This window comes from Blennius ocellaris (assembly GCF_963422515.1).
Source record: "Blennius ocellaris genome assembly, chromosome: 2".
Classification (NCBI taxonomy): domain Eukaryota; kingdom Metazoa; phylum Chordata; class Actinopteri; order Blenniiformes; family Blenniidae; genus Blennius; species Blennius ocellaris.
In genome coordinates this window covers 2,419,649-2,439,748 of record NC_137651.1, presented here as the reverse complement: position 1 = coordinate 2,439,748, position 20,100 = coordinate 2,419,649, and the positions used below count along the sequence as shown (strand labels likewise).

At 45.2% G+C, this 20,100-nt stretch overlaps 1 protein-coding gene across 1 annotated transcript; it reads right to left on the bottom strand.

Annotated features, from left to right (window-relative positions):
- Window positions 1-3,955: 3,955 nt before the first annotated feature.
- bbc3 (BCL2 binding component 3) lies at window positions 3,956-15,673 on the bottom strand. Its single transcript, XM_080503041.1, has 4 exons — window positions 15,434-15,673; window positions 13,783-14,156; window positions 7,713-7,885; window positions 3,956-4,091 (listed from the first exon to the last, which is right to left on the bottom strand). The coding sequence occupies exons 2-4, from the start codon at window positions 13,928-13,930 to the stop codon at window positions 3,996-3,998; spliced, it is 417 nt and encodes a 138-aa protein (XP_080359167.1). The 5' UTR covers window positions 13,931-14,156; window positions 15,434-15,673; the 3' UTR covers window positions 3,956-3,995.
- Between the last annotated feature and the right edge of the window lie 4,427 nt (window positions 15,674-20,100).

Below are 20,100 nucleotides of genomic sequence, written 5' to 3'. Positions count from 1 at the left end.
GGAACACAAATGTAAAAGAGCAAACTGAAGCTGAATTTGATGAAACGATTAAAACAAATTTGTAATAGTTTCGACACTTTCGACGGAGTCAAAACTTGGGATATTTAAATGATAGAAATTTGGGAAGTAGAACAAAAACATTCAGTAAGTCAACATATCTAAGAAGATAGGAAAAACCGTTCAAATTGGGAGAGAATAAGGATTTTAAAACTAAATATTACTTTTTCAGTTAAAATTTTATTTATTTTTTTAATCATGGCAAATTCATCCAAATGCTGAATCAAATGAATTATCTGGGAATATCAAGAAAAGTTGTGTGAACTTTCACGATTATGTAAAAATATGAATAAATGAAACATTTGGTCAATATTTGAAGTCAATGTCTCAATTTGTTTGTGAGTAATGTTATTGTAATAAATAACATATAGAAGGAAAATCCATTCATTGAAAACATGTTGGGACGTAAATTTAGTGTTTCCTCTAATTTATAACGTCATAAAGTCATTAAACATTTAAAGTCCTAATCTTAACAATCCGGTCAATCTTCAGGGGAACAAAGTCAAAACATTTAAGGCGACTTCATAATAAGTGCAATTTTTTGGGGAAAATGCCTCAAAAAATGAGGGAAAGATTGAATTTGTACTGGTGGTTACAGATTCATGTGAATATATTAACTTTTATTTTGACACAAGTGTTGAAAAGTGACATTTTCCTTCAAGCCCATCTACCAATCCATTAAAATATAAAAACACATACACATGCATTGTTCTTAACTTTATTGTATAAAAAAAAGAAAAAAGTACAAAATTCATGTAGAAATTTTACAATACAAAAAGGTTGAAAAAAACAGCAAATGACACACTGCATGTGACTGACATCGAGATTCACTTGGTAGGAAAAGAGGTGCTTGGGAAGGTTTCCGGTAACACAAAAAAAAACTAAACTTTTTACATCAAGGCTTTGAGAGGTTTTTTAAAAAACCAAACAAAACCTCGGCTTGGTGCAGAAGAACATGTAGAACAGAAAGACTCAGGCTCTCACACTAAACCCTCAAACAGCCGAAACACTCCTTTAAAAAGAGGCCACTTAGACATTAACGTCCTTTATCGCGTGAAATCGCACAGACCCACAATAGTATTGCTTTGAAACTGGACTGCTCATTTCTCGTCTCGGGGAGTTTTCATACTTTTTTCTCACTTCATCTGAAACGTTAACGCGTCACTTTCAGTCGGCAGTCGTCGTTAAAAAAAAAAAACTAAATGTGTTTTTGTGACCAAAAGGTGTTGGGATTGAAGCTGAGCGGCCGATAAAGGGATGTCGTACGGCCGTTTTTGTTTCATCGTCGTGAATCCGCTTTTCTGAGCCGTCGTCTTCAACTCCTTTTAGCTTTTGGCTCCCATTTCATTCAATCTCCGCTTTAATGCTTCAACAAAACTCACAAAGAAAATACAGCTTCAATCATAGTTTCGATCAGGAATGTTAAAAAAAAGCAAAATATAAATACATTTACATAAAAACAAAAAACAGAGGAAACCCAAAACAAAGCTACAGATAGGCTACTTTCCAAAATAAATTACACTCTTTTAACACGAGTGGCTTAAACTACGAGAGCGATCGCGCCACCGAGAGGGTCACTTTACTAAACGGCTTCAACACTCCAGACGTAAAACACTTTCAGATTCCTTCTCAGATCCACTGGATTCAAAGTGAAGACGGAAACCCGTTGTCACCCAGACCGTGGCGGCTCGTAGAGTCCAGACAAACCTTCGCCTGGAGCCAGACTCAGTTCATCTAAAGTGAATATTTACAGTCGATCGAGGAGGAAACAGAAACACTGAGAGACACGAGACCTCGCCGTCCGTGTGTGTGTGTGTGTGTGTGTGTGTGTGTGTGTGTCTCAGCCACGTCTCTGCAGAAAATCGTCAGGAAGAAGTTCAGAAAGTTCTTCTACAATAAAGCCCAAATACAGTGAAACCGTCACCAAGTCTACCTTTTGAGAGAAAATCTGAAATGGAATGACAAGATCATCAAATGTCTTGGGGGGGGGGGGGGGGGGTTAAATATGTCAGAATATCAACTGACAAAAAAGAAAAAAAACTTTAATTTGAAATGTTGTAACTACTATAGAAATGTTGGCAATAATATTTAAACAGTAAGTTTAAAGTCCGATGGAATGAAATCAATTAATTCCAGAATGTTCTGGAAATAGGAGTGAAAAAGTTGAAATGCTTGGGGGGGAGGGGAGGGGGGGGGGGGCAAAGTGGAGTCCACTGAGAAATGGAAATATTGGTAACATTACATAACTTTGCAGATAAAGTGAAAGGTTTGCAAATTAAGTCAAATTAAAGTTAAAAGTCAAACATGAAGTTAAAATACTGTTGAGTCAAAATATTCCAAATACAATACCTATGGGGGGGTGGGGGGGGGGGGGGGGGTCTGATCACAACTTTAGATCAGACGTCAAAATGTGCAGGCTTGGTTAAAATAATACCAAATAGTCAGTCTAATGAAGTTTAAAAAAAAAAAATACAGAATAACCTCTAAATAGCACGTGTGGCTGAAATATATATATATATTTTTTAAAGAAACAAGCGTTAAAAGTAACAATTTAGAAGAAAAATGACACTTTTTTTCTTCTTCTCCACATTTTAAGTGAGATCTTGAACCGAAAGCTAAACTTCTTCCCGACCGTGGCTTCGACACGCCGTCAATCTCGTGGCTTCCGTCCTGAAAGCTTGGAAACCGGCGATGTATGAAGTAAACGTGTGTTTGGTTGCGGCGGCGGCGGGACGCCATCGGGAAGGCACATGGCGGAGGTTCTCTCTCTCTGTGCTTCTCCGCTAGTGGAATTAAACCCCATTTTCCAGATTCACAGTTTTCCAAGAACAACAACAAAAAAATAAAATAAACCGGAGACGTGAGAACAATAAAAGTCAGGAGAGCAGCGGCTCCACATCAACTCATTATGTTTTACATTCACAAAGGCCCAGTGTCGTTTCTCTGATTCACACAGGAAATAAAGAACATCATCACACTTTTCTTTTCTTTCCCCCTCCTGTCATTTGATTTACTTCCTCCAGAGGTCATTTCACTTCATTCTGATTATATCATCTTTTTGTTGTTGCAATTATTCCCTGAGAGATTAGCCGATTTCCCATAAGAATCAAGTCTTGACGTTAACATTTTCATTCACATTTCTTTCCTACCGGCTTGTTTCGTGTTCCAAACCCCCCCGATCTCCTGGCTTCTACATTTTTACTTTTTGTGCCAAATAACAAAATGTATTCTATTCAACTTCTCTTCGTTTTGGTATCAAAGAAAGTAAACCAAAACGTAGAAAAACAACAACCTGTCTTTGTAAACCAATGACATTTTTCCATTAACATCAGGAAAGTGATTTTTCTTGCTGCTTTGGTACATAAAAAAACAACATATTACAGATAAAAACGCCTCAAATCTCAGCAAAATGTGAATGAAAATCTTTGCTTCCAGACAATTTCTAGAAACCAACTTCTGATAAATTGAACTTTTTTTTTTTTTTTTTTTAAATTGTGTGAAAAGTGTTGTGGATGATTTCTCAGTCTTTGCGTTTGACGTTAGCACCCTCATCGAGTTCCACCTGCTACATTTAATAAAAAAAACAAAAAACCCCAGAGACTTAAAAAAAACAAAAAACCCCAATGAAAACAATAGAACAACATCTTTACAAGATATACAAGGCGGGGCCGCCAGCTGCAGTCTGAACCAGCAGACGACTGACGGGATTCTCCCGGCGACTGCTTTCCACGGGCGGAGCGCCAACGACGCCTCCGCCCGCCCATCTCAGCCTCAACACAGGTTGTCGAGCGTCTCCAGGACGACGGCGGCCGCGGTACGGCGGGTCGGCGCGTCCGACGGAAACAGCAAAACAGGAGCCAGGAAGTGACGGGGGAGGAAACAAAACAAAAAATCAGTCGTAACCGACCGCCGCGGGCCGACGGGGGGGAGGTGGGGGTCTACGTCAGTCTGTAGAGCGTGCTCAGCGTCTGGGTGACGAAGTTCAGCAGTCCTCGGCATGCGTCTCTCCAAGCCGGCCACTGGGGGGCGACGTGCTGCGGGAGAAACAAACCAAACAAAGAGAAATGTTAGGAATTATTCTGCCGTTGGATCTTTCCAGAGGAGCAAGAGAGGAAAGTTCGTTGACAAAAGTGACCCGTAAACAAGTCACAACTGATGTGTCTGTGAGGAAACGCCACGGTGTCGCTGCTTTTCCAGCACCGTCAACAGGAAGGAGCAAGAGAAAACAACAACAGCAAACAACAACAGGAGCAAGAGAAAACAACATCAGGAAACAACAACAGGAGCAAGAGAAAACAACATCAGGAAACAACAACAGGAGCAAGAGAAAACAACAACAGGAGCAAAGAGAAAACTAAGATGGAATCTCTATCAGGCAGCACCAAGATCATCAACCGTGGACTTGAACGTTTACTATGTTGTTGTTGTTGTTTTTGTTGTAGTGAGAAGCTCATGGTTCTCATTAGTGACACGCTGGTGAATCATGTGATTGACGCGGCGGCGCCGAGAGCCAATCAGATCACGAGCATGAGCCCATCAGAGCCAATCTGCTCCTTTGACGGTTTTCCTGGACGTCATTTAGAGTGATGGTGACGAGGAATGGGCCAGAAGTCAAGTCCTCTCAGCTGAGACTAGAAACGTCTCTGTCGAGGGAAAACTCCCTGAAATCTCCCTGCAGTAAATACAATTAGGCCAAAGTCAATAAGTCACACCCGTGTTATCGTTTACAAAACGACAAGCCAAACGCATTGTTGTCGGGAACGTTTTCATAGCAGCAACTCTTCCTGCTCCTGCCGACGTACACGTCGGCTCTGGATGCTGCCCGACAGGTTGGACGCCATGCTGGGTTGCGAGGGCATGTGTGGGCGTGGCCAGAGGGAGCGAGGGCATGTGTGGGCGTGGCCAGAGGGAGCGAGGGCATGGGTGGGCGTGGCCAGAGGGAGTGAGGGCATGGGTGGGCGTGGCCAGAGGGAGCGAGGGCATGTGTGGGCGTGGCCAGAGGGAGTGAGGGCATGTGTGGGCGTGGCCAGAGGGAGCGAGGGCATGGGTGGGCGTGGCCAGAGGGAGTGAGGGCATGGGTGGGCGTGGCCAGAGGGAGCGAGGGCATGTGTGGGCGTGGCCAGAGGGAGTGAGGGCATGTGTGGGCGTGGCCAGAGGGAGCGAGGGCATGGGTGGGCGTGGCCAAAGGGAGCGAGGGCATGGGTGGGCGTGGCCAGAGGGAGCGATGGCATGTGTGGGCGTGGCCATAGGGAGCGAGGGCGTGTGTGGGCGTGGCCACAGGGAGCAAGGGCATGTGTGGGCGTGGCCAGGGGGAGCGAGGGCATGTGTGGGCGTGGCCAGAGGGAGCGAGGGCATGTGTGGGCGTGGCCAAAGGAAGCGAGGGCATGTGTGGGCGTGGCCACAGGGAGCGAGGGCATGTGTGGGCGTGGCCAGAGGGAGCGAGGGCATGGGTGGGCGTGGCCAGAGGGAGCGATGGCATGGGTGGGCGTGGCCAGAGGGAGCGATGGCATGTGTGGGCGTGGCCAGAGGGAGCGACGGCATGGGTGGGCGTGGCCAGAGGGAGTGAGGGCATGTGTGGGCATGGCCAGAGGGAGCGAGGGCATGGGTGGGCGTGGCCAGAGGGAGCGACGGCATGGGTGGGCGTGGCCAGAGGGAGCGGCGGCATGGGTGGGCGTGGCCAGAGGGAGCGAGGGCATGGGTGGGCGTGGCCAGGGAATAGCCGGGAGGAGGATAAACAAGGCTGTCTGTGTGGAGCGTGTCACTGAACCGCCTGAACCTCACGTGCCTGTAGTTAAACAACCCCCCCCCCCCCCCCCACACACACACACCTCCCTCCTCCGTCATTCACTACTTCCATCTCTCAATCCTTTTGTTCCTTCGAGAATAAATAAAATAAACCAGTCCAGACCGCCATGCCTTTTACCCCCCGGGTTGTAAACACCATTGCACAATTTCTGCCCTTGAGACAACACACACCCACACCCACACACACACACAGAAACCTGTAACACATGTCCTTGTAAAGTGCAATCCGTGTGTGTGTGTGTGTGTGTGTGTGTGTGTGTGTGTGTGTGTGTGTGTGTGTGTGTGTGTGTGTGTGTGTGTGTGTGTGTGAGCCGAGGGCGGCTGACGTCACCTTTGTTTGTGTGCAGAAAGGCGGGTGGAGGGGGTGAGTGTGTGTGTGTGTGTGTGTGTGTGTGTGTGTATGTATGGTGGGGGAGGAGGTCGGGAGGGAGCTGCCAACTCCTCACGCGATGTGAAGCGGGCAGGCAGGGGGGGGGGTGAGAGAGGGCGAGATAAGGAAATAACAATCACAAGAAGCAGACTGTGGGGAGGAAAACACTGTCATTCCATGTATGGGAGTGTGTGTGTGTGTGTGTGTGTGTTTAAAAAAAAAAAAAGACATCTGAAAATAAAGGTCTGATCTGTGAAACCAAAAGAAAAGAGGGTTTTTTTTAACAAAAAAGGAAAGAAAGTGAAACTGAAGGGGGAGGAGGGCGGACAAAACTGATTTTCAGTGTGAGACAGTACAAATGTGTTTCGTGTGAAAATCAATGAGAAAAGACAGAAGAGGAAGAGATCCGGAGAAAGAAATGAAGGATCAACACCAAGGAAAGAGTGAATCAAACTGGTGCAGCAGACACCATTGATTCTCTCACACATATATATCGATCTGTCTACACACACACACAGAAAGTGTGTGTGTGTGTACTTCTCTCCACGTGGGGCCTCATGTCACCAGACTGAGGGTTGGACTCTGTTTAGGCGAGTAACTCGTAGTTACAGTTGAGTTTAGAGTAAAATAATCCGTAAACAAATGGCAGTGAAGGCTCAGTCCATTGAAGGCATGAAATGGTCATGTGACCTGTGGCGCCGACCCAAAACGACACACTCCACTTACGCTTCCTGTTGTTTTCAGGCTTGGGACAGCAGAGTGTGTGTCGGGACGCGTGTCCTGCTCACCTTGTGAGGACCTGAATCTTCTTATGTCTACATCGTGAGCTCGTGTTAAACATGGGAGACCAAAAATCCCAGAAAAGTCCCTATATTATGTAATATTTGTGAATTTCACCTGCTATTCTGGACTGGTGAGACATCAACCAGTTGGAGAGGAAAAACTGGAGACATGTTTGTTGTTGCTGCAGGCAAACTTCACTAATATCTAATCATAAGAGTCATTTTAGGTGACGAGCGACCACATCGTGCAATGCCGACTATATAAACCTGCAAAACATGGCGTCGCTCTCCAATGACTCAAAACGTGAAGGAGCGGGTTCATATGCAAGATAACCAACATCATGTTGTAACAACCCAGTTCTAAGGAAGTCTGCAAAAAAACAATATATCAACGGGAGTCAATATGTTGTCAGGTACAGAATCCTAATGTGCGCGTGTGAAGACGAATCCGTACGGCCGTGTTGCGTTCAAAGGCAAGCAAACGTTTATACGCACAGGCAAACTTTTATTTATGAGAACTTTGTGTTAATAACTTTGTGAAACTGTGTTAGGTTTTTCCACACGCTTCGGTTGACAAAAAGGAAAAGGCGTCTAATTTTCATGAAGCCTGAAAAATCAATGAAAGGTTGATGACAAAAAAAAGGCCCATGGACCGCCGTGACCCTTCAATAGAATCCATTCAAACTGGCTGTGCTCACCACTCTGCGGCGCGCTGTGGCGTGGAACGCGTCTCCGATCGTCCTCAGCTGGTGAGCCACCCTCCTCGCGTCCAGCTCGGCTCCGCCGCGGTGGAGCACAGCCCCGGACGGCTGCCGGTCGGCGGGGGGCGGGAGCCGGGCGGAGGCGTGCCGGCACTCTGGTCCGTCCGAGTCTGAGGCGGGAAAGACAGAATATTAGGATGGCTGGTTTCCCCTGACAGGACATGACCACGTACGAAGACACAGATAGGGCTTTATTTGGTACCCAGAGCCGCTGGTTATACTCTCAACGAGCAGTTATTTAAGTCCAACGGCCAATCCCAATTCTACCCCTTCGCCCTACCCCTTTGAAATGCGCGTTCACGAGAGTCTGAGGGGTGTCCAATTTCATTACTGTGCAGAGGCGGAGGGGTGAGGGGAAGGGCTATTCACCCCTCGAAACGGAGCGTTTCCAGATGCACACTTTAAACAGAGGGGTAGGAGGACATGGCGCCGAAGGACTCGCATTTCACATATAGACGCTTCTAAAGTTATATAAACCTGTTGTGTTTTATACTAGTAAGAACAGCAGTAGCGCTGCCGTCTGCCGTATGGAGATTCCGTGTGTATTTGTTTCGTGGAGACGGTGTTTATAACATTTTATTATTACACTGTAGAGCTCCAAAGTCTTCTAATATGGGTGTTTTGAAAACAGGGACCCCCGAGCAAACAAGGAAGCTCCTCCGCTTTCACATGGTGAATGAGGAAATATTTCTGAAGTCCAAATACAAAAACTGAAGTAATCCATGTCTCCGTCTATTTCTTCACCTTGATGTGGGAAAGGCGGAAAACGAAACAAAGCAGCCAAGCTGCTGCAACACGTTGAATTTGGGACGGCAGGACAACGCTCCTGCTGGAAAATCAACAAACATCCGTGGCTCAGCTCTGCTGATGTAACGGCGCCGTATTATGACATCACAACTATGAGACGGAGTGAGAGGGGGAGGGGGGGTCCCAAATCTAAGGGCTGAAACTTTTACACCTTTGCCTTTGCCCTCATTTTGGAGGGGAAGGCGGAGGCGGAGGGTTAAGGGGTAGGGGGAGGGGTAGAAAATTGAATTGGGATTGGGCCCAAGTCACATGTGGCGACACACAAATACAGCGAGGCAATAATAAAGCAAGGAGGAGGAGACAAACACACAGAGCTTCGCTTACAGTGCAGAAAATATTCAATTATAGGACTTGATCAATTCCTTTTTCTTTCTTTTTTAAAAAAAATCTAAAACCCGTGATTCCAGTTTCATAAATGTGACGATAACGCAAATAGTTCTAATTGGGTCAAATAAAACATTTTAGGGGAATTTCAACAGACAAATTGACATTTTTCATCACTTTGACACTTGCAAGACGATCAACCGATTCTACGATCATGTTTCTCGTTGTTTCAGTCGAAGCGTAAACTAAAGAGGAGTAAATACTCCGCGTCCGACTGAAGAGAGCTCGTCAAAATGTGTTCCCTTTACATTATTTGCACCAGTAGTGCCCATTGGACACAAACCACTTCAATCACACTGAAGTGACATCAAAGTAGTCCATTTTTATCAGTAATGCACTTTTCATTTAAAAAATTAAAATGTTGAATCTGAAAGTATCCCTCTCAACTGCATGGAGCACCTGTGAGCGTTCACCTTTGACATTAGAGCAGAAAGGCCTCGTCCTCCTCAACACACAAATACTTCCTCGGCCGGAGCCTGACGGGACGACGGTGACTTATCTTCCTCTCCGTGGAACTTCAGAGAGTAATCTCTTAATCTGCTTAATAAGTCTGGTATGGAGAGGAACTGTCATGTGTTTGTTTGTTTTCTCATCGGTGGACAGATACCAACAGGACGGCTCCACGTGGGGGGGGGGGGGGGGGGACGACGCCAATGTCTGGATTTGAGAGCTTGTTTTTTGGTCATTTGCATGTAAAAATGTATTTATTCATGTTAGTTTACTTGTTAAATGTCTTTCCTTTCGGATATTTGATCGTAAATGTTTAATGTGAGCAATAATAACGTATGAAACCCGGAGGGCTGACACCAGGCAAATTAATATTTTTAATGACATTTTTTTTTTTCCCCCTGCCGACTTTCCTCTTGTTTGTTTAAGTTTTGTTCTGTCTGCTTTGTGGGGAGGATTATAACTGATCCTTTAAAGACGCAGGTGACTAGACGGAGGGAGGGAGGGATGGAGGGGGAGAGAGAGAGAGAGAGAGAGAAAAGAGAGAGCGGGAGAGGAGGAAAAAACAGGAACCGACAGGAAAACCCTGGCCTGTTGCCAAGGTAACTGTACGGCAGCGCTCCCGGAGACGTCTGCATGTGATTGGAGGATGAGGCAGGGAACCGAGCCGTGATAGGCTGACGGGGAACCTGAGACTAGAGGGGGGAGATCGAGTGGATGGAGGGGTGACAAATACCCTGTCATTAAAATAATAATAAGATTAATTCATTTAAAAAAAATTTGGGGGGGGGGGGATTATTTTACAAAACAAAAGTTTCTTTTGATTGACCAAAATCAAAAGTTTTGACTCCGTTACCACAAGGTGGTGAAACATAAGGCACACGGACCCAAAACATGGCCGCCGGAGGGAAACGATCTGAGCGGAACTGCAAACGCAACGTTAAACTTTACTTTTCAATACGAATCGTTTTTTTCACTTATTCGCTGTGACGTTCGGGGACGCGTCAAATCAAAAGTCACATACTTCTTGATTCTAACACTAACAAAAACCTGCTCATTCTATGAAATTACATGCTTAATTTTGTATTTTTTTTCCCCCTTGCCAATAAGTTGTTGCTATAATATTGTTTTAAAGATTATTGATGTAAAACCAAGTGGAAAGGTTTTGTGTTTACTTCCCCCCCTGTCTATTTTTAATAAACTCGCCTTTTATTTCTTTCTTTATGTTTTTAATGCCTTTTAAATTACCAATGTTTTTATCCTTTTGAATTCGTTCCTTCAACTGTGTTTCTTTTATTTGCATTATCCTTTTGATTTCAACTTGTACACGATATTTATTCTTTCTGTACAGCGCTCTGGTCCACTGGGGTGTTTTTTTTAAAGTGCTTTATGAATAAAGTTGCTTTCGTGTGCCACAGTGTAAACATTCCCCCCGGAGGCCCTCAAATGGGCCCCAAAAGCTGCGGTTTGCCGACCCCTGGAAAACCACAGTATCAATACATTTTCAACAACGGAGAGACAAAAAGTGAAAGTATATTCATTTGTGTTCACCGTCTCAAATCTCGGTTTCATGTGCTTTATGGTGAAAAGCAAACGACCCTGGAAGCAAATCAACAGCGACGGTTTGAATCACACATCGTCTTCATTGGTTACGAATCGACGATGGTCCGCGGTGACGTCCAATCAAATTAAGACTAGCTGAGTAATTAATTTTCTCACTGCAGGGGTGGCCGACAGGCCTGACTGACGATCCTAATAGCACAGCATCACGTTCGTCCTTCACAACGACGGTTGCCGGCACTTCTCCCTTCATATTTTGACTTTCAACTTTCGGATTCAGCTTTATGATGTCTTTGACGTCTTTGTTCTTGCATCCACCTTTAATATTACGTTTGAGGACTGATTGTTGACGTGGCACCTGATGTGTGCCAAGAGATAATTATAGTTATTATATCCATCCATCCAGCCATCTTCTATCCCGCTTATCCAGTTCAGGGTCGCGGGGTTATTACATCCAGTTTAATAGTGATCATTTACACTGACTTGAGAAGTCAAAGCAAAAAAAAAAAGAGAAAAAAAACCTCGTTTTTAAAAATCTCCTTCAGCAAAACCCTCCAGGGTTCAATCTTTCAATTTGCAATAACTTCAATGAGTATTTAAAGCAAATAAAGCTGATGTGCTTTTGTTACACCGGAGCTATATTATCATGTACAAATGTTGATTATTTCAACAATTCATCAGTAAAATATTTGTATTATTGCTTCTATAATATACTTCTAATTTAACGTGCATGTCGACGTGCTGAAACCTCAAGAAATTAGTGAATGACTCATGCGTGCAGATTTCTCCCTCTATGTTTTCAAGACTAACATGGTTCACAGCAGATCATTTTAAAGAAATAATAAGAATTTTGAATATTTACACAAAGCTGCATAAAGTCGTGTTTGAGAGCGACTGTGATCACGCTGCCAGAGCAACGACAAATGTAAAGCCTCCGCTCCCCAAACACCCGTCGTCGTAAATCAAAACAAGCCTTTCCACTGCTTTAACACCACGCAGCCATCACAGAGTGTAAACACATGACGCACACATGTTATACTCGTGTCCAGCCGGACTTTTCAGATAGAATCATTTTCCGGCGACTTGCAGCTTAATGTGTAAACGAAAGGCCCAAACACAAGCATTGAAGGATCAGTTGTTGCTCGAAGTAAATGAGCTCTAAAAGGTCATATTCCCTCTGTTCTGATGGGAGTTTTCTGCACAATGTTAAACTTCAAAGGCACCCCCCCCCCCCCCCCCCCCCCCCCCAATTCTATGACTGGAGTGACTTTGTGCCCCGGAGCCAATCAGAGCAGGAGGAAACACTGCAGACGGCTTCTTCACTTCAGCTGCATGAGGACATGTCTGAACATGTCTGCAGGCACAGCTGACCTGCAGCTGAGAGGAGGAGGAGGAAGAGGAGGAGGAGGAGGAGGAGGAGGAGGAGGAGGAGGAGGAGGACATGTGCTTATTTGACCACAAATGTGTCACAACACTGCGGCTCTCTGCTAAAGTCTGAACCGGTTTTTCCTGCAGCTCGTCGAGAAACTTCTGCCACCTCACCTGAGTTTCCCTCTCCAGTCTCCTCCACCCATGTTCCCCAGTCTCCTCCACCTACGTTCTCCAGTCTCCTCCACCCATGTTCCCCAGTCTCCTCCACCTACGTTCTCCAGTCTCCTCCACCCAAGTTCTCCCGTTCACAGTCAACAGATGAAGAGCAGCTGATTAATTATTCCCTCCGGCAGCTGACGTGAGACACAAATAAACAACTGATGAATTAAAAAAAAATGATGAATTAGCGTCACTGTGCGACCAACACCCCCCCCCCCCACCAAAAGTCCACTTTAAGAATTCCTCTCAGACGTGCACGGGAGATCATTTGCAGAAGAAATGCTGCAGTTGACATGATGGATGTGAGATAAAACAATGTGGATCGTCTGTGTCAGAGAAGTCCGGTTCAGGCGGTTCAGCGTCTTGTGTGCAGGTTCATGACTCATCGGTATCTCCACGTGGCAGTGACGGAGGCAGTGACGGAGGCCTTGTGACACCGGGGAGCTCTCTGACAGCTGCAACACACGTTTCCTGCTCCACCTGCTGCCCCCCCACCACCACCCCACTATCAACAACTCCTGCCAGGGACATCGAGCGCAGAATGTAGCTTCATAAAGAACTGATGATATGCCTGTTTACTGAAGGGTGTGTCTGTGTGTGTGTGTGTGTGTGTGTGTGTCCTCAATATGCTGTTTATAGATGGTGCGCGGCTCATTTCTGCAGAGTCGGACTCCTCTCTGGAGGCTTAGTGATTAAGGACGTGCACCGATACCGAGATCACAGTTCCACCGCCCTCCTTCTCCTGCCCGCCGGTTTAAAGTGACGGCGCAGCGCAGAGCATCTCGCCCTTCAGGCGCGAGCAGAACGTTTCCTCGGGGCTCGTCCACACTGCGTCGTCGTAGCTTTTACAATTCTCCCTCAAAATTCCAACGCGACAGCTGCACTTTTCAAATACCATCATCTTTTAAAACAAGAGTCACGAGATAACTGGAATGCAGCTTTCGTTTACTTCAGCTTTAAAAATCAAGAGAGCTCATTCTTTTATTTTGCATCGATATTGCCGTGGCGGCTGTGGGATAGCGCCATTTCTCTGGACTAATTGATCTTTTTTGTGTCTGAAATGAAGGCTTTTTACGTTTGTGGGCGGGGCTTGGCGAAAGGTCGATTGCGGTTGAGCGTGCAAGTGACTTTATTTACTTCCAGGGTTGCTTTAGTACATAAACAAGCCGATTCCTGCTCCTCACAGGCGAACCAAGACACATGTTTTTCCCAATCCTACCTGACTGATCCCTCGAGGCGTTCCCCGGCGCGGCCCGGCGGGAGCGGAGCGGCGAGGCGGGAGGTGACGGCGACAGCGCAGGAAACCCCCGGTTTTCGCAGGGCTCGTCTCTGCCCTGCGAGTGGGGGCGGGGCAGCGAGTAGGACATGACGAGAGCCTGCAGGTTGTGCGGGACGTGCACGTCGCTGCCGCCGCTGGGCGTCCCGGGGCTGGTGGCGACGGCGGCGGCGGGGGGGGAGGAGGCCGGGCCAGGCGTGGAGGGGGCGTGGCAGCTCCATGCGGCAGGTGTTGGGGTGGGACAGCGGGCCGTTTCCCCGCCCTCCGGTTTCTGCCACGCTCTCGATGGTCTCGGCGCGGGCCATCCCGGTACTGACCTGACGGGAGGTTACATGGCGGAGCGTTAGAAACACTGTCACAACCAGGAAGCAGGAAGTTCTACCAAGTATTTTATTTGACATGTGAGAATCTCATTTTCACAGATTCAGGACAGGCGAAGCCTCAAAACTCCACCGTGACCTCTGGAGCCGCATCAGAAACCCCCTGGTGTCTGGAACGTCGTCTTGTTATGGTGATGGAGCATTTAAGGTCAACAAACTTCAACCTTGCAATCACGACTAAAATATTCAAGAAGATAAAGGTTAAAGGATAAAGAGGTTTTGTTAATAACGTTTGTTTAAAAATATATTCCTATGGAGATCGCATGATTCAGAGGAGTGGCCCATTTTGATAGACTGTAAATATTCAGAGCAGAAGCTGTTCATTCATGCTGAGCCAATTCAGAGTAGATATATAAGCAAACAGCAATTTTATCTGCTATGAAATAAAAAAAAGAAAAAAAAATTGACATTAGAAAGATAAAAATGGTTAGAACATATAAATTAGTACATGAAATTTACGCTTTACAACATGTAATTTAAAGTAATATTTAATGAGTATCTTTTTTTTTTGACCTACAAACCCAGATTCCCTTCCCGGCCGCCAGGGGGCAGAGGCTCCGCTCCTCCACAGGAGCACGAGACTCGTGTTTGTAAACAAATCGGTGCCGCGCGGGAACGGGAAGGCGCACGCTCACACAAGCGAACTGTAACGTCATTAAAGTACGGTGGAAAAAAAGTCAACGACGTGCAGAAAAAAAAGAAAAGAAACGAAAACGCGTCAACATTTCGAAATATTTGACGTAAACACGACGAGAGAGAAGAAGGAGTCATGAAACTAAGGTTTTACACAAGTAAAATAAAGGCGCATTTACGAATTTCCTCCTTATTTTGATTTTACACGTAATGAAACTGATGTGTTTTTGTTTTTTTATTTAATCAAAAATTAGACTATGGTGTCGTGTGAAGCTGCAGGCTGCTGCACAACGACTCGTTCATGTCGGGACATGCCTCCCTCTCTCTCTCTCTCTATACCTCTCTCTCTCTCTCATTCACACCAAATGACCCCAACATGTAAATAAATCAAACCAGATCATCGTGCAACGGACGCTCACTAAACTACAATTCTTGAATAACTATCGTTTGATTAAGCAACGATAACAACAATAAAAGAATGACTCGTGGGGGTGAAAAAAAAGCTGCAGACAAAAGTTTAAAGATGATGCAAGTTTGCGTGGTGGGACTCGAACCGGAGTCCGGCGGACCGTGAGACTCACTGGGTGTGTGCGGCGGGCGGCGGTGCGGCGGTCTGCGGGGCTGAGCCGAAAACAAGCCGGTGGCGGATCTGCGGGGCGGACGGAGGGAGGGAGGAGGGAGGAGGGCGGCGGGAAGCTGTCAGTCCATGTCCGGCCGTCCGGGCTCGTTTGTCTCGGTCCAAGTTGTTTCTCCGGTGTTTGTTCAGTTAACCCATCAAAGTAAAGGTGGAGAGACGCAGGGAGGATGAGGAGGATGAGCCAGGCGCCTCCTGCACGGCTTTCTGTGTGTGCGGGTTTTACGCTCCGAACGGGCTCCTGCAGCTTTTATACGGACAGTCAAGTGACCCGTAGTCAAATTAACTTCCGGTATGGACCTTCAGAGTAAAGTTTGCCGGTCTCTCGGAAACCCTTCAGTCAGTTAAAACACCTAAATTCTCAATTTTTACACTTCTTATTCTTGTTCCTATCACTGTACGCGTTACTTATTCTTATTACTGTACATTATTTTTTTTCAGTATTTTTTCTGTTTATAACTACGTTAAAGAACCTTTGTGATCAAAAGAGCCGTTTTTGTAACTTTCCACTAAATCACCTTTGGCCGGAGCCGCAAAACACGTTTAAAATGAGACTGACATCGCTTATAAAGTTTTATATTTTTTTTGATGGAGGAAACTGTGCATTTATGAAGTTTCAATTACAATTTAAGATGATCAACATTTAATTACATTTTCAGCTATTTTTGTAGCTGATTTTACAGGTTTCAACTTTTTTTTTAATGTTATTTTTAAAGCAGTTTTGTTTAACCTTATTTTTTTATGCTTTTAATCTTTTAGAAATCCTAGTCATTTTAGGATTTTTTTAAAGCTGTTTTAGCTATTTTCCCCATTATAGCCATTTTGGTTGTGCCTTTTTTTTTTTATAAAGCCCTTTAGAGCCAAGAGTTAAATATCCTTTTGAAAAAGACTTTGTGTGCATGAAAATGCATCTATCTATCTATCTATCTATCTATCTATCTATCTATCTATCTATCTATCTATCGACGAGGATTAGTGCTACCCCCAAACAATGTATTTGATGTATTTTTGTAAAAAAAAATGTATTCTGCATTAATTTATTTTGCCATTTTAGTAAATTTCAATATCACTTGCAAAATATAAAGAAATGTTGAAGAATACTTAAATTGCAATAGACAAAAATATTTTAATGTAACTTTAAAATAAAATAAAGTAAAATTAATTCAGTTCATGAAATCTGAAGAAAATTGTATATTGTGATGATTTTTATTGCTATTTGCAGTTTTATTTTTCCCCTGTGCTCTGCGGTAACGAAGACTACAGCTTTTATTTTGGTGACTCTACTTCAGGCTTCCACGGCTGACTTCACTTCCTTCTCCTTTTTTTTCTCCTCCTCCACAACAAGTGCTGACATGCTCCCTGACAGGATGCTGCTGCTGTCTTCACCCTCCTCCTCCTCCTCTCCCTCCTCCTTCTCCACCTCCACACCCCCCCCCCCCCTCCTCCCCTGTAGCTTTTGTTTTGGTGAGGTTTGTGAATCCCTGTCACCTCGCAGGTTAAGGCCCCCCTCACATCCTGTGTTTTCACTCCCCTCCTCCTGCAACTTTTTAATCTCTTACCTCAGTTGCTTCCTTGTCATGTGATCAACACACACACACAGGAATCAACAGAGCATCCCCCACCACACACACACACACACACACACACACACACACACACACACACACACACACACACACACACACACACACACACACACACACACACACACACACACACACACACACAACCCCCGGCTCGCTTCCTTCTCCAGTTGGACACATCTTCAGCAGCTGTAAACCAAAGACAAAGTTGGCCTATGCTCCGCAGCTGACTGAGCTTTTGTAAACAGTGGCAGTGTTTACAACTGTGTCGAAACTCAGGAATAGTCTGTGTGTTGTGATTTTAAGTGTTTGTGATTCATTGCCATGAAGAGATTGAAATCTCCATTGAGCATGTTTGCTTTGTTGGTAAATTAACTTTCGGAGAGACAATACGGGACGCTGCTTGTCGTAAACACATCGGTGGAAGCTTAAAGACAATTTAACACTGCAAAAAGGTTTCCCACTGTGCTCGGGCTCAGCGGGACTCCAAACATCGCTCTGATCACATGTTCACAACTTTTGTTTTGAAACTGGTTTGGAACAATTGGTGTCATTTTTATTGTCTTTCAGAAATTTGCACCTATTCTGTGATTCATTTAAGATGCAAATCTCACTCTCACCTAACATAACCTAACCTAATAACCTAATAAAGAATTGAATATAAGACAACAGTAATATACAAAAGGCAAGTAAAAAAGAAAAAAGAAGAGTGGACTAAGTAAAAAAAAAAGATAAATTAAGATGAATTAAAGTTTATATTGTGCAGCGGACCAGCAGTTATCACTCTTGCTTCAGAAGGAAAAAATAGCCAGTGTGTGTCTGATGTCCTTCTGTGTAGTTTGCATGTTCTCCCTGTGCCAGTATGGGTCATAATTAAAATTAAAATTAAAATTAAAATTAAAATTAAAATTAAAATTAAAATTAAAATTAAAATTAAAATTAAAATTAAAATTAAAATTAAAATTATATAGCTGTAACCCCAATCATAATTGATTTTTTTATTTATAATGCAGTTTACATTTAAACAATCTGAAAGTGCTCCAAGAAACAGATGCAATTTCAAAGGGAAGCAATAAACTGTTAAAAATGTAGGGACGACCGGGTTCAAAAGGAACACATGAAAGACAACCTGCCTTCAACCACTGTGACCTGAAACCAGCTTGATCCTGAGCTGGATGAAATGTGATAGGAAAAAAGGTTGATTTGGATAAAAATACAGTAACGCCCACCACCGAAATGCAAGAGTGTTTCGGTAGAGCCGGATCTCTTCACGCTGGTCTCTCACCTTGAGGTTTCAGTCTTGAGGCTATGAGGATCAAACTGTTTACATGAAGGATAATCATGTGTTGATGATTCAACTGAAATCAGAAAATGTTAAAATGGGCAAAGGCACTGGCAGTGGAAGGAAACGGGATGAGCTGCTGCTCTCAGGCCCTGTTTACACCACAACGTTTGACGTGACGGCTCCTCATCCGTTAATAAAAAAGGGAGCGTGTTTCCACTCACAGGGACAACGATATAGTTAGTATACCGGGTCACAGGGGGGCGCTGTGGCTTGATTTTGTAATGAAGCCACACAGAGAACAATACGCTATAAGAAAAAATGGAGAGAACCCGATGTCCTTATAGGCTGATGACACCTGATGCTATCAGGGGAGAGTCTCAACGACAAAACTACTGATATGGAGGATAAAACTAGAATACTGAGCACTACGGGGGCGGCCATGTTTGTTTACAATAGATGAACGGGGGGGGGCATGCGCAGTAACAGGTTCTGTAGCCTCCAGCAGTCTCTGCAGGAGGGATTAGCAGCCGTGAGAGAATCTTTCCACCTTGGGAGTCGGGATAAAAACTTCTCAGATACAGTGGATCTGAACACTGGTGTCGTGTAAACGGACCCTCTCCAACAGTGAGGGAAGTTTTGCTGATACACTCGTAGTCGTTGTCGTGTAAACGGGGGCCTCAGTCTCTTCTCATCCCGCCTTTTGAACGAGCTGTCGTGTTGAGACTGTACAGATTGTATGTTTTCACAGATCGTCTCGTTACTCTGGTTTTCAGCATGTCCGACACTGAGCTCCTTCCAGGAAATGTTTACTTGTTTATCAGTTTTGCTCTGAGGTAACTGTGACATTTACAAAACCACAAAAAACAATTTTTTTTTTAATTTAGATTTTTCACATGCACACTGAATTGCTGCAACGGAGACTTTTAATTGCATTTGGGATAGATTTCCTAAACGCAAACATTGGGAAATTTAAATCCGGGATTAGCGCATGTTTTGTTTACGCTGAAATCCAATTATGACAAATCCACATATGCGACGAGTCATTAAATGCATCTGGCAATTGCCAGCGTGCCGCCTTACATGCTGCGAATGAGCAGAACTCTTAAGTTGCCTCAGTGTTACAAAAGCGTTTCTTCCACCTTGAGTGGTGTTTTAATCTGGCGTTGACGCCTCTCAGCGGGGACGTTCATCAGACTCGGACACTTCACGCACGGGAGCAGTTGAAGCTGCAAGTCACAACAGCGGCCTAATTGTTCAGGCTTTTACACTCGGCAGCATGAGAACCCTGGATCACATTAGCATCCCAAATAACTTCAGAAACCCCCGCAGCCCCGACCTCTGACCCCGCGGTCTTTGTCTTCTGGGAACCCCCCTCAGCTGCGGGGCATGAGACAGGGCCGGCTCAGCTGAGCTGCAGGCCGGGGGCTGTTTAATCGGCTGGAAATAGACACCCCCCCCTTCCCCTCCCACAGTCGGCAGATTGCTGTTTGTGAGGAGGAGGAGGAGGAGGAGGAGGAGGAGGAGGAGGAGGAGGAGGAAGGGGCTGGGGGTCCCTGCTCAGGTACATGCCCGGGCGAGCGCCTCCTCCCTTGTAGAGACGAGATCATGAATGTTGATGCTTCTCGGGACCGTTTCCATACATTAAGGCCCCGTTTACACCACAACGAATACGAGTATATCTGCTGAACTGTCTTCACTGTTGGGGGGGGGGGGGGGGGGGGGGGGGGGGGTCTGTTTACACCACAC